Source organism: Haematobia irritans, chromosome 2 (assembly GCF_050003625.1).
Source record: "Haematobia irritans isolate KBUSLIRL chromosome 2, ASM5000362v1, whole genome shotgun sequence".
In the NCBI taxonomy this organism is placed as follows: domain Eukaryota; kingdom Metazoa; phylum Arthropoda; class Insecta; order Diptera; family Muscidae; genus Haematobia; species Haematobia irritans.
In genome coordinates, this window is record NC_134398.1 from 2,284,094 (window position 1) to 2,298,230 (window position 14,137).

General features: G+C 34.4%; 1 protein-coding gene across 1 annotated transcript in view; it reads right to left on the reverse strand.

The window, feature by feature from the left end:
* Positions 1 to 14,137, reverse strand: part of LOC142223212 (uncharacterized) — a 284,670-nt gene that overhangs the window by 80,570 nt on the left and 189,963 nt on the right. Inside the window, exon 3 of the mRNA XM_075293064.1 lies at positions 10,666 to 11,012. Within this exon, the coding sequence (XP_075149179.1) occupies positions 10,666 to 11,012 (347 nt within the window). The remainder of the gene's footprint in view (positions 1 to 10,665; positions 11,013 to 14,137) is intronic.

The window sequence follows — 14,137 nt, forward strand, 5'->3', positions numbered from 1 at the left end:
ATGTATTATTGGAAATGGGATGTTTTGTATTATATTTAGTTATCGCCTCCAGATTTGGTTTATTGAAACTTAGACTTATCTTTCATACACTTGAAAATCGATATTTGGATACAGTTTTTAATCATCGAAAGATCTTTGATATGTACTTAGCCCTACTAGTTGATGCAATTTCTAATTAATGAGTCTATAAGTAAATCTATGGGCAAAAACCGATTCAAAAGTCGTAGGATACTGTTGACTACATATGTTTCCTGTGTCGTTAAAGAATAATTTGCCATCTAACTTTATTAATATCAAACGGTATTGTAAAAAATTAAGAGGCATTTTACAAAGATTTTTCCTATTTTCGTACAAATGAAAGTGTTATGAGTCTAACCTTATGACGGTATAATGAATATGAATTTGTCGTAAGCCCCAAATAAATCTGTGTCCAAATTTTATTATTCAAATATCCATTATGTAAACCAACAACCTCCATTTCAACAACCATTTCAACAACCATTGCACTGAATTTACATCACTTGTTAAGGTGTGGTACGAATTCAATGTTTTGGATGTAAATTAAAAAAATTTTGTGATATTTTGTCATAATTTTTTATAATTTTTAATGGAATCTAGCGCTTGTCAGAAACGATTGACCTCAAAAAATTCACAATTTTTTCAGATTGGATTTAGCATTTTTTTCGACAAAATTTAAATTATTTGTACCATTTTTTGAATTCGTACTCTGTTTTTAACCTGTTTGTAACAAAAAAAGTTAAAATTACCCATTAAAAGTATGAAAAATCAAGTTATAAAAAATTGAATTAAAAGAATTTCCTGGGTAGTTAAAATAAAGAACATCATTGGGAGTGCATCTTCTGGAAGTGCTTTTAAAGTTGTGCCTTTGGAAGAACTTCCAATTTTTTTGCTGGGGTATTAAAGCCGATTTCCACAAAATTAAGATGACAGCAAACATCGTCTATATAAGGGCACAAATATAAACCGATTTTCCGCAATTTCATGACCACCGCAAAAACAGTAAATTTAAGGCAAATGGTCGATAAGAGATGGTGTCTTTGGTTTTGACTGAGATGTAGTTAAGACCTAGAAACAAATTTAGATTTTCTCAAAGGCACTAATATAATTATGAATTTATATAAATTAAGTTTTATAACGTCTAAATAAAAAAAAAAAAAAATCATACTAATAGTAGTATAAATATGATAGGCTCAATTTTGTGTAGCGCATTTATAGTTCACTGTCACGAATTTTAACTAGAAGAGCTGTTTTTTGTATTTTATTTTTGTTTCCATTTACCATGACTATCCAATTGGTGTTTAGAGCACACAGGCGCTTGTTTAAGTTGCGGTTTATATCTTTGTTTTCTATTCGCTTTTTTTTCGAATTACTGTTGCATTTGTTTATCCTTCTATGGCATTCTCAACACTTCATGTTCCGCTAAGGTTTAGTTGATTTTCTCATTTCATTCAGTTACGTTAGTTTGAAAAACTAATTAGAATAACAAACAGAGTGGCTATAAAAGTAGCAGAGAATTTGTTTTTTGTCTCCCCTCTTCGTTTCATGGTATTGTTTTATTGAAAATAATTCCAGTAGAGAAAATATTTAAAATGGCATTTTATTCCCTGGAGCTATCGTAAATGGTTTTTATTTGAATTCCTTTAGCATAACTATTCAACATAGTAGAAAAAACTAGCATTTGACAAAACAGAAAAACACAAAAAGTTATCTGTTAGCTTAAACTACACTTCATTAAAATAAAGCTAAAGATAATTGCCCCACAACAAGTGGATGTCAAAATAAAAACTAATTCCCATTACTAAAGAGTAATACGTGGAAATTATAATTGCAAACATATGTGTACCTTTCAAATGACATGAGATGGGCTATTAAATTGTTTAATTAATTTATTTAAATTCCTTTAAAGCTGTAGATATATAAAATGGTGTATATTTTTTTTTAAGTGCTGCAAGTGAGCCGCCATTTTTTGGATCTGGCCAGATCTGTCTATGGTAGATCTACAACCATATCTAGTCTGATATTATATTGCTGCTAACAATATCTGGTAACGAAAAGTGAATTATATGCAATTTCTGGTTTTAGTCTCTTTTTTCCCCAATTGCAGTGCCACGTCTACTAAGATCATTCATTACTGTAAATTTGAGTAAAAAGTTATTAAACAATTATCATGATAAAACTTAGTCCTTTACTTTGGTTCTGTGAATTTGAATAAAATTCATTTCTTATCCGCCCATACCTTAATTAATTTCCAAAGAGATAAAAAAGACTAAAAAAACTTGCTTAATTGCTAATCTCATCATTTGAATTTGTTTCCATCATAGAATTTAGATGTTTTTTTTTTCTTAAGCTAAATCGAGTGGCGAATTGCCTTTATTGTGAGTTTTATGGTTTAGTCCTATCATTTCCTTTTCTGCTTTCTTGGGTCCTTTTTATTCTGCAAATGATTTTGCCGTTTTTTTCTCTTTATTTTGTCTGCCTCATAAACAGGCTTCATCACTAAGTTCCTTCCTTTTTCCTGTCTATGTGAGTATGGAAAGCTTCTTTTCTTCTCACAATTCAATTCTCCATAAAATTAACCATATTCTCTTTCTTGACTTCATTGTTTTTTTTCTGCCGCGTTTGCTTATAAGTAAAACAAGAAAGAATTAATTAAATTCATTTGAAAATTAAAAATTCATTTAATTTTTCTGAACCCAAATAGCCCACAAGATGGAAAGAAGACAGAAGAAAAGAGACTCCCCAAAGAGAAAAGAAGTACAAGTAAAGCAAAACTGAAGAAATGAGCATGATGAGTTGCTCAATGGTATAATTTTGCCGTTGTTTAACTTTAAAATGATTTCTTCATTAGTCGCCATCATGCCTTAGTTGCAGCTAATAGGGATGCCAAAATCGACAAGGAATCGAATTAAAATTTTTCATTTCACTTATAGTAGGAAGAATACAACAAAAAACAAGTATATACGGCCGTAAGTTCGGCCAGGCCGAATCTTATGTACCCTCCACCATGGATTGCGTAGAAACTTCTACGAAAGACTGTCGTCCACAATCGAATTAATTGGGTTGTGGTATATTAAAACTTCTTAACATCGTTTTCTAAATTGTTAGTTAGTCCATACGTGGTATATATTAGACAAAAAAGGTACCTTTACAGATTCGGTCTGGCCGAACTTAAGTCTACAAATAATTACGAATCGATATGGACTTTTGCACGGTTCGTAGAGAGCCAGAATTGAAATATGGGGGTCATTTATATGTGGGCTATATACAATTATGAACTTGATATGGACCAATTTTTGTGTGATTGGGGATCGATTTATCTGAGGGCTATATATAACTATAGACCGAAATGGACCTAGTTAGGCATGGTTGTTAACGGTCATATACTCGCACAATGTACCAAATTTCAACTGACTCGGATGCAATTTTCTCCTCCAAAACCAAATCGCGGGATCGGTTTATATGTGGGCTATATATGATTATGGACCACTTTTGGCATGACTATAAAATATCATATACTACCACCACGTACCAAATTTCAACCAGATCGGATGAATTTTGCTTCTTTAAAAGGCACCGGAGGTCAAATCTGGGGATCGGTTTATATGGGGGCTATATATAATTATGTACCGAGTTGGAACAAAATTTTCCATGGGTGTTTGAGGCCATATATTAACACCACCTACCAAATTTCAACCGAATCGGATGAATTTTGCTCTTCAAAGGGGCTCCGGAGGTCAAATCTGGTGATCGGTTCATATGGGGGCTATATATAATTCTGGACCGATATGGACCATTTTTTGCATGGTCAGTAGAGACCATATATTAACACCATGTACCAAATTACAGTCGGATCGGATGAAATTTGCTTCTCTTAGAGGCTCCGCAAGCCATATCGGGGGATCGGTTTATATGGTGGCTATATATAATCATTGACCGATGTGAACCAATTTTTGCAGAGTTGTTAGAGACCCTATACTTACACCATGTACCAAATTTCGGCCGGATCGGATGAAATTTGCTTCTCTTAGAGGCTCCGCAAGCCAAATCGGGGGATCGGTTTATGTGGGGGCTATATATAATTATTGACCGATGTGGACCAATATTTGCATGTTTGTTAGAGATCATATGCTGACACCATGTACCAAATTTCAGCCGGATCGGATGAAATTTGCTTCTCTTAGAGTCCCCGCAAGCCAAATTTGGGAGTCCGTTTATATGGGGGCTATACGTAAAAGTGGACCAATATGGCCCATTTGCAATACCATCTGACCTACATCAATAACAACTACTTTTGCCAAGTTTCAAGTCGATAGCTTGTTTCGTTCGGAAGTTAGGGTGATTTCAACAGACGGACGGACGGACATGCTCAGATCGACTCAGAATTTCACCACGACCCAGAATATATATACTTCATGGGGTCTTAGACCAATATTTCGATGTGTTACAAACGGAATGCCATAGTTAATATACCCCCATCCTATGGTGGAGGGTATAACAAACAAAATCGGAGATGTATTATAGAACTTTTGTGTATTGAATTTATAATTTTATGAAGTTATGAACCGCTATCCAAGAATACACCTTGATCAGTTTTCATGCTTTCATCCAATTAATTTTGATGAGTAATGTCTTTCAACTTTCAAAATATTATTTCAGTCGTGCGTGCTTTTTTAATTTAATATAAACTTTTTTGATGACATCTTTATCAAGTTCAAAACGTCGCTAGACTTTTCTACAGAATACCCTAAATAACAATATTAATTAAAAATAATCAATACCACATTCATAACAATAAAATTATATATTTAGCAACGTTGAGTTTCTTAAGCTCTTGAAAGTCTAATCCAAATTTTTGTATCAATTAAACTTAATACTGTTCGAAATGAAAAAAGCACCAAAAGCACTAAATGAAAATGCCAGAAAGCAACAAGTTGGTGCTTTTTTGAAAAGGCACCAAAAATGCAATTTGGTGCTTTTTAGAAATCAAATAGCACTAAATTTGGTGCTAAAAGCACCAAATTGGCATCACTGATAATATCTATAAGCGTCGTCAAATTATGCATACGCAATGCTGCAGAACTAACATCTGATTCGGTTCTGGTTATCCATCGCTTTCGGATCCTTGGTTGATCGACTATAAGCTTCTACAAACAATTTTCCCGGATTACACATAAGCAGCACCAAACGCTACCTTGAAGAGTTCAAGGATTGCGCCTGCTATCCATAGTGAAAAGTGCCGACTTCTGTACACTTAACAATTTATATACGAGTTTTGATGTACCCCTGTGTTTTAGGTCCTACTGCCTTAGCTATTTAAATCGATGATCTGACTTTGGATTATTTTATCCTCCTTGATAGATTTGTTTATTCAATTTTCAATATCCTTATCAAACAATGATTCGGCTAAGCATCATTTGGCATTCCTAAATTATTCACTACCCTGATTTTTAAATGGAATACAAAATTACCTTAACGCTCGAATTTTGCCCATTGGCAGAGAAAAAATGTCATTGTCTCCTTCTTCTTCGTTTGTACCTTCACACTTTTGATTTGCTTAATTCACACGACATCTTGGGTGCAAATATCCTTCTTGCCAGACGTATGTACAGAACCAATTTCCGTGATTTTCATTTCCTGTTTTCTTAATTTCTTTAATTTTCAACTTGCTGCACAACTCTGGTGTAGTTTTTAATGAATCTTTACATACCGAATTGTTCTCTGTTCGCTTCCATTACTGTCTGAAACTTTTAAGATCCTTCAGGAATCACTGAACAATCGCAGAGAGTGAGGATGGCCAAAGAGGCATAGGAGGAAACTTTTCTTAATTTAAGCAGAGATTTGGTTTAAATATAAAATTAAAATTTCGGTTGTCCTTTCAGTGTCGTTGTCAACTTTTTTTTTTTTTTTTTTTTTTGGAAAGTTTTAAAATAAAACATTAGCCAATTAGTTAAGTAAGAGAAAGAACATCGAAGAAGCAAATTCGTTTCTTCCTTGTTTGGTTATACTCGAGAAGAATATAACGGAATTTTAGTTCCATTGGTAAAGTGATGCTGCACTGAGGAGAACAATAAGGCATTTCTCTATACCCATAAGATGGAAAACTTTTCCATTTTTGCTGCTGCTGAGCGAAACCATAGTTTACCATGTGGGTCGTTTTATTTACTTCCACTTCTCAGTGTCCTGGGCCAACCACTGCAAGTTAGTTTCTTATTACAGTTGCACTTAGTAAACTCCAGTAATGAATGTGTAGTTAAAAATGATGATTTCTCATTGTTTGCCACATGACGTTGACTTATTTCAGGGTTCTGAATTCTGTGATGGAATGGAAACTCGGCAACCCTCTACCAAGATAACATTTTAAATAATGTTTGAGCATTTAGTCGAGTGTCAGGGTTTCAGAGAGGAGCGTTAATTACACCATTTATTTGTATGCTTAAATGCCGCAAAGATTTATTTCAATTTAAGACATAATTTCCAAAACGATTTTATCCTCAAGCAAATGGGCGGAAGAATAAAATTTTTAAAATCCATCATTTTTGTTTTTTTAACTAAGAAATATTACCAAAACGTTTGGCTAATTTTATTTGAATTTAAAATGATAAAGTATGTATTTTACACGTTTTGGATATATATACAATAAAATAGTTAAGGTATGAGAGAAAAAGAGTGAGAGAAAGAGAGTGCTTAACATTTTCTTTTGTGTATTTGTGTTATACATGACATTCTTATTAAAAACCCATTGGCACAATTTCCACCACAAAAGATTTAAGTTTATAAAAAAATAAAACTTAAAGCAGATTGCGTGCGGTTTGCCTATAATGTTAAATATACGAAACGGTTAAATGGTAAAAGCAAACAAGCTTCTTACGTTTCATAATTGTAAAATGGGAAGAGTAAAAAACATATAAAATTATATATCTACCAATAACATAATAAGACGACCTGCTTATTTTGAGCTGTAGCGTCCTAGTTTTTCATGTAATGACACAAAAAACAAGTATATACGGCCGTAAGTTCGGCCAGGCCGAATCTTACACACAAACAATTTTTTTTCTGATTCAATCACGAAATTAATTGATCCAATTAATTTTTTAATTGAAATGTCTTCAATCACAGAAATGATAGTATCAATTAAATAATTAATTGAAGGTCAATTAAAAAATTAATTGATCCGATTAAAAAATTAATTGATACTATTAATTTTGTGATTGGTTTTTGCTTCAATTAAAAAATTTGTAGATTCAATTAAAATTTTAATTGAATATTCTTTAAAACTCAATTAAAATTTTAATTGAAAAATTTTTAGTGAATTTTTTTCTGTGTATGTACCCTCCACCATGGATTGCGTAGAAACTTCTACGAAAGACTGTCATCCACAATCGAATTACTTGGGTTGTGGTATCTTAAAACTTCTTAGCATCGTTTTCTAAATTGTGAGTTAGTCCATACGTGGTATATATTAGACAAAAAAGGTATGTATAGGTAAGTCTACAAATAATTTCGAATCGATATGGACTTTTTGCACGATACCTAGAGAGCCAGAATTGAAATATGGGGGTCGCTTATGTGGGGGCTATATACAAATATGAACTTGATATGAACCAATTTTTGTGTGATTGGGGATCGATTTATCTGAGGGCTATATATAACTTTAGACCGATATGGATCTAGTTAGGCATGGTTGTTAACGGCCATATACTAGAACAATGTACCAAATATCAACTGACTCGGATGAAATTTGCTCCTCCAAGAGGCTCCAAAACCAAATATCGGGATCGGTTTATATGGGGCTATATATGATTATGGACTGATATGGACCACTTTTGGCATGGTTGTTAAATATCATATACTAACATCACGTACCAAATTTCAACCGAATCGGATGAATTTTGCTCTTCCAAGGGGCTCCGGAAGTCAAATCTGGGGATCGGTTTATATGAGGGCTATATATAATTATGGACCGATGTGGACCAATTTTTGTTAGAGACCATATACCAACACCATGTACCAAATTTAAGCCGGATCGGATGAAATTTGCTTCTCTTAGAGGATCGGCGAGCCAAATCGGGGGATCGGTTTATATGGGGGCTATATATAATTATGGACCGATGTGGACCAATTTTTGCATGGTTGTTAGAGACCATATACTAACACCATGTACCAAATTTCATCCGATCGGGTTGAAATTTGCTTCTCTTAGAAGATCGGCAAGCCAAATTTGGGGGTCCGTTTATGTGGGGGCTATACGTAAAAGTGAACCGATATGGCCCATTTGCAATACCATCCGATCTACATTAATAACAACTACTTGTGCCAAGTTTCATGTCGATAGCTTGTTTCGCTCGGAAGTTGGCGTGATTTCAACAGACGGACGGACATGCTCAGATCGACTCAGAATTTCACCACGACCCAGAATATATGGGGTCTTAGAGCAATATTTCGATGTGTTACAAATGGAATGACAAAGTTAATATACCCCCTATGGTGGAGGGTATAAAAAACATTTCTGATTCAATCACGAAATTAATTAATCCAATTAATTTTTCTTATTGAAATGTCTTCAATCACGAAAATGTCAGTATCATTCTCAGTTTTAGTTGGACATTAAAAAAATACTTTATTAAAAAATTAATTGATTTCATTAGCAAGTTTCAAATGTTTTAATTGATTCAATAAAAATTTAATTGATATTGATTGCAAAACTAAATTGATTTTTTCATTAAAAAAGTAACTATTTTCGATTTCTTTCTTAACTGACTTAGTGTTTTTAGTTTGATTTAAAAATTGATTGTTTGCAATAAATTTTTATTTAAAAATTAGAAAAATGTTCCATCACTTCCGAATTGGATTAAAAAGTTAATTTATTAATTGAAATATTTTTCAACTTCAATCAACTTTTTAATTGGAAATATTTTTTCTGTGGATGGATGATCTCTATACAGGATATGGGCAACAATATCTATATGTCTATAGGGGATCAGCCATAAATCTTAAAGGGATTGAGATCACTGCAGAATACTAACGTTCGATTTACTCATTGTACCCAGTATTTGGATGACGGTGTTGAAATGTTTTTATTTTATTTCCTATTGCTAAATTTTGTAAAAATTTTATAACATCGATATAGATATTGAATTTTTTGAAGAATTCGGAAAATGTGCTCCCCACCGACCATATATCAAAACGGCGCCCTTGAGTACAAGCTCTAAACATTGGAGGGTACGCCCTCTTCACTGAAAATTACTGAAAATCTATTTATGTCCATGGACTTTATTGACTCGAAAATTTATGCTATCTACAATACACATATGCCCGCTCATATCTCCTTTAGCTCCTGTGCCCATCTGAAATTGACAAATGTGTTACTATTTGAACTTCTCCTCTAACAAAATGACATGCCGAAATGTATATCGAAAAGCAATGTTGCGCATAATCAATTCAACGATGCCCCAAATACAATAAATGGAACATATAGCACTTCAGTAGCAAATATCACGGAATTTCAATGAGACATTGATGGCAGTAAGGGTGAGTGAAAGCGTATTGGAGTGTGTATGAGAGTCTGTTACCTAGAGACCAATAAGCAAATTGCGTTGCTACCGCAATCAGTGCAATCAACCATGAAAACCACTTTGCAGCATCTCCGATGGCCCTGCTATTGAAAGAAGAGAAAAGGAGAAATGTTTCGTATGAAGCTAACGCAGATGTTATGGATGTACACGATTTGATGACCATACAACAACAAGAGTACATTAAGCACCACTACCTTGTCTCATATGCAAACAAACATAAGAATTGAACGAATATGTGTGGAAATACAAAGAGAAAAATTTATGTGTTTGATCTTAATCTTAGCATAGCTAACCTTTGGTTTGTGTCAAGCGATAGGCGTAGGATATTTCAAGTGAAAGTGGCACAGATTTCTAATTAAGCGTCAATCTTTTTTTAATAATTTTCCCGTAGATAATTTCTTCAGGTGTATGCTGCAGCAAGGACACTCATATGCCTCTTCGTTCATTAACTGTTCAGTTCTCTAGAACCCATCGAACTACAACGAGATGACCATACAGCCTTACACACTTTCACTAAAAACCTTTAACAACCAAATGCCATTATGCGGCCCTTTTTACAACCGTCTACATGTGCTTCACTTCCACCTGTGGTTGGCTACCTAACAGCCCATGGTTGTGAACTTCCACCAACAATGACCGCAAAAAATCAAAAGCCTTTAAAACAGTTAACAAACACACCCACCCCATCATATGTTTCCTGATTTTATACATTTCAAGGGGTTACAGTGGGGTCAACTTGTACATGTGTATGCGTGTACGTTGATACATGGGACTATACAAAATCCCATGTATGCCCAATTCTTGAGGATATTCGTACAAGGGCACTTGAACCGCACAGCAACGGAAATACATCTAGAGACTGAGGATGGTTGGCAGAACTCATACCAGTGTCACATGCGTGCTCATACATAAGGCAATTAATAATTTCCACCTAGCTGAGTTTTAATGTCATGTTGGTCCTTTAATTAAGGATGACAAAGGGCTTTTGCCGCGTAAGAAATTGTTTACAACTTTGTTTCTTCTTTTCTTCGATATCTTTGCTCAGCCACAGTTTTACTTGGTATTTTCTTACCTGGAAATTTATACAATGCAACCTCATTGCAATTAATCTCGATCAGTGTCGATGTTTCATTCGGTAATCCGGCACATTGACACATACTGTTGAGGGGGCAGGAGTAGAGCATATCTTGGGGTGGTGAATTGAAGAGGGACGCAAAACCACCGCCACCACCACTAGCTGGTATAACAGGTGGGGGCCCTCGTGCTACTAGCAAATTTGAGGCACTGCGGGTTTGTCGATATCCAGGACCAAGAGCTCCAGGACCACCTCCGTCGAATTTCCAACAGTCCGCCGTATTGCGAAACCAATACAACAATGAGATGGATATGATTAACAGTTGGGGACGTTGATAGTCCATTCTGAAAAGAAAAAAAAAGTAGGGATTAGTACAGCAGATGGTTGGAAAAGAAACATGCGTAGAGAAATAAAAGTCATATGAAATCGAATTGTGTTAAAGAACAAATTCGGAAACTGTGACGTCAAACTCTTAAACAAATCGTGTCAATCGATTAGGTTAATATACGAGGGTAGCCCGCGAATTACTTAACCTGCAAAAGAAGAACAAATGTAATTGAAAAGGGGCGAGTTATTATTCTATAGCCCTTTTTATACCCACCACCATGGAATGGTGATGGGAGTATAATAAGTTTGTCATTCCGTTTGTAACACATCGACATATAGATTTCCGTCTATATGAAGTATAAATATTCTTGATCAGGGAGAAATTGTAAGACGACATAAGCATATCGGGCTGGCCGTTTGGAATGACTGGAGTTGTACTCAAACCCAAAATAACATAATTCCGGTCCATTGTGGTAAAACTTCGACCTAGAATTTGTTTATAAAAGATTCTCTACAGACAGACAAATAGGCGGACAAACCGACAAATCTAGTCTGGACATGGTACTGAGCGTTTTTGTCCACGAGACCCTGTGTCCGCCGCACATCATTCATGGTATTGCAAACGGGGTGCAGGGTATTAAGACTACACTGAAAACAATTATTGTCGTATCTACAGACAGACAAATAGGCGGACAAACCGACAAATCTAGTCTGGACATGGTACTGAGCGTTTTTGTCCACGAGACCCTGTGTCCGCCGCACATCATTCATGGTATTGCAAACGGGGTGCAGGGTATTAAGACTACACTGAAAACAATTATTGTCGTATGCACAACATAATGGAAGTAACAACTAAAGGGAGACACCGTGGTGCAATGGTTAGCATGCCCGCCTTGCACACACAAGGTCGTGGGTTCGATTCCTGCTTCGACCGAACACCAAAAAGTTTTTCAGCGGTGGAGGGTTTCAAAGCTTCTCTAAGTGGTTTCACTGGAATATGGAACGCCGTTCGGACTCGGCTATAAAAAGGAGGTCCCTTGTCATTGAGCTTAACATGGAATCGGGCAGCACTCAGTGAGAAGAGAGAAGTTCACCAATGTGGTATTACAATGGACTGTATAGTCTAAGTGAGCCTGATACATCGGGTTGCCACCTAACCTAACCTAACCTAACAACTAAATCGTTGGTACTGGGTAAGCTTTTTTCAGTATACTGTGTTATTTTACATTATCTAGTTGAAAATTTTTAAGTAAAATTTAACCCTCTAATGACCCAATGTTTTTTGCCACATGATTAAATTTTCAATGTTAATGACACAAAAGCAAGAGAACTAAGCAAGAAAAATGTATACGGTAAAGTTTCAAATAAGTTTTGTTTTTATTTTGCCCATTTTTGTTGTCTTAAGGTGTGTTTTACTAAAAGCTTCCTTATAAAATGAAACCCGCCTAAAGGCGGGCTTGGGCATTAGAAGATTAAGTCAATTTAATTCGTTGTATTCTGAGATAAAAATCAATTTTAAAGTTTTTATCGTTTTTTAGCAAAATGATAACTTTAGGATATTTCAACCGCGATAACGAAATGTTTATTTTATAATGACGAAATTATCATTTTAATATGTTGGCTATGAAATATAAAAGTTAAAATTAATTTGCAAGTAGATTTGCATTTTTACTCTGTATTCTACTTAGTAATATGACACAAATTTTTAAAAGTATTCTTGTCACATTTCCCAAATAGTCCTAGCAGGTTCAAATACCATTGAGAATATATGCTTCGTCTGCGTTAACTATAAGCAAATATTGTAGCAACACATGAATGCAAATTTGCCTATATCTCGTTCACATACACACCTCAGTTATCTATGTTTAACATGTGTGTGTGTTTTACGACTTTTACGATTTTTTTTCCAGAGCCAAAACTTTTACACCCCAGTGCGAAGTCACAAAGATTTTGAAATATTAATAAACATGCGTGTATATGTGCTCACTTATACATGTAACTCATTTTTTTTAAGTTTGTCTGCATGGAAGACACTAAACCTAGATTCGTGTGTTGCTCATTATGCTTACTTGACATGCTAAATGTTTCAAGCGGAAAAAAACTGGATCAATGACTTAAAAGGGGAGAAATTTTGAGTGCTTTAAATATCATGACTGTGAGGGCGTGAGAGCTTATGCTTAAGTCATTAGCATGGCAAAAGTTAAAAATATTCTAATGTGAAAAATTAAGTGCAACTGCTATATCACATCATTGAGAATTAAATTTATAAAAGATATTAAATTTTGTATGACGCTTTAGGATTTTAATTTTTTCTTATCATATTAAATATTATTAAAATTCGTGGAGTCGAGGAGTCAACTTTTTGATTCTCATCTACAATCCGCATTCTTTATCAGAAGAGATAGTAATTCCAAAATATTCCACCGATTGCGTTATACGGTAGTGAAAGGAAAATATGTGGCAGTACAATTTAGACATCAAATGTGATCTTAATACAAATTTTTATTTGATTCTAGAGTTTAAATTGGATACAAAATTTGCAACAAGGCTGGCCTGATAAGTACTCAGATTAATTTCAAAAAGATGGGTAGCTTACATCTTACACAAACTTTAGCACATTAGATAGATGTGGGCGAATGGGATACGGCAATAACTTCCCAGCAAAAAAAAAAGTTAAGATTAATAAAATGAAACAAATTATTTAAATTTTTGTCGAAAATGCTAAAATGTCATTCAAGAAAATTGAAATTTGTAAACATATTTAAGGTCAAGCGTTTCAGACAAGCGTTAGAATGCATTAAAAATCATAAAAAACAATTTTAAATTATTTATTTATCAAAATATTATAAAATTTTCCAATTCACATCCAAAACACTGAATTCGGATCATACCTTAAGAAGTGATGCATATTCAGTACAACTGCGCCAATTTTGCACCACTTATGGATCCAATAAGAACATTTTCACTACTTTTTTGGCTATCAGAGGAATTTTCTTTGTCGATTCGTAACATACATATCGAAGATTAACAAACGAATGCGGAGAAGAGGTTCCAAAAAGGATGAATATTGCTCCTGCTACGGGAAAGATGATGAATATCATTGTCCGCAAATGTGCAAACCATACACCGAAAGAATTCTCTT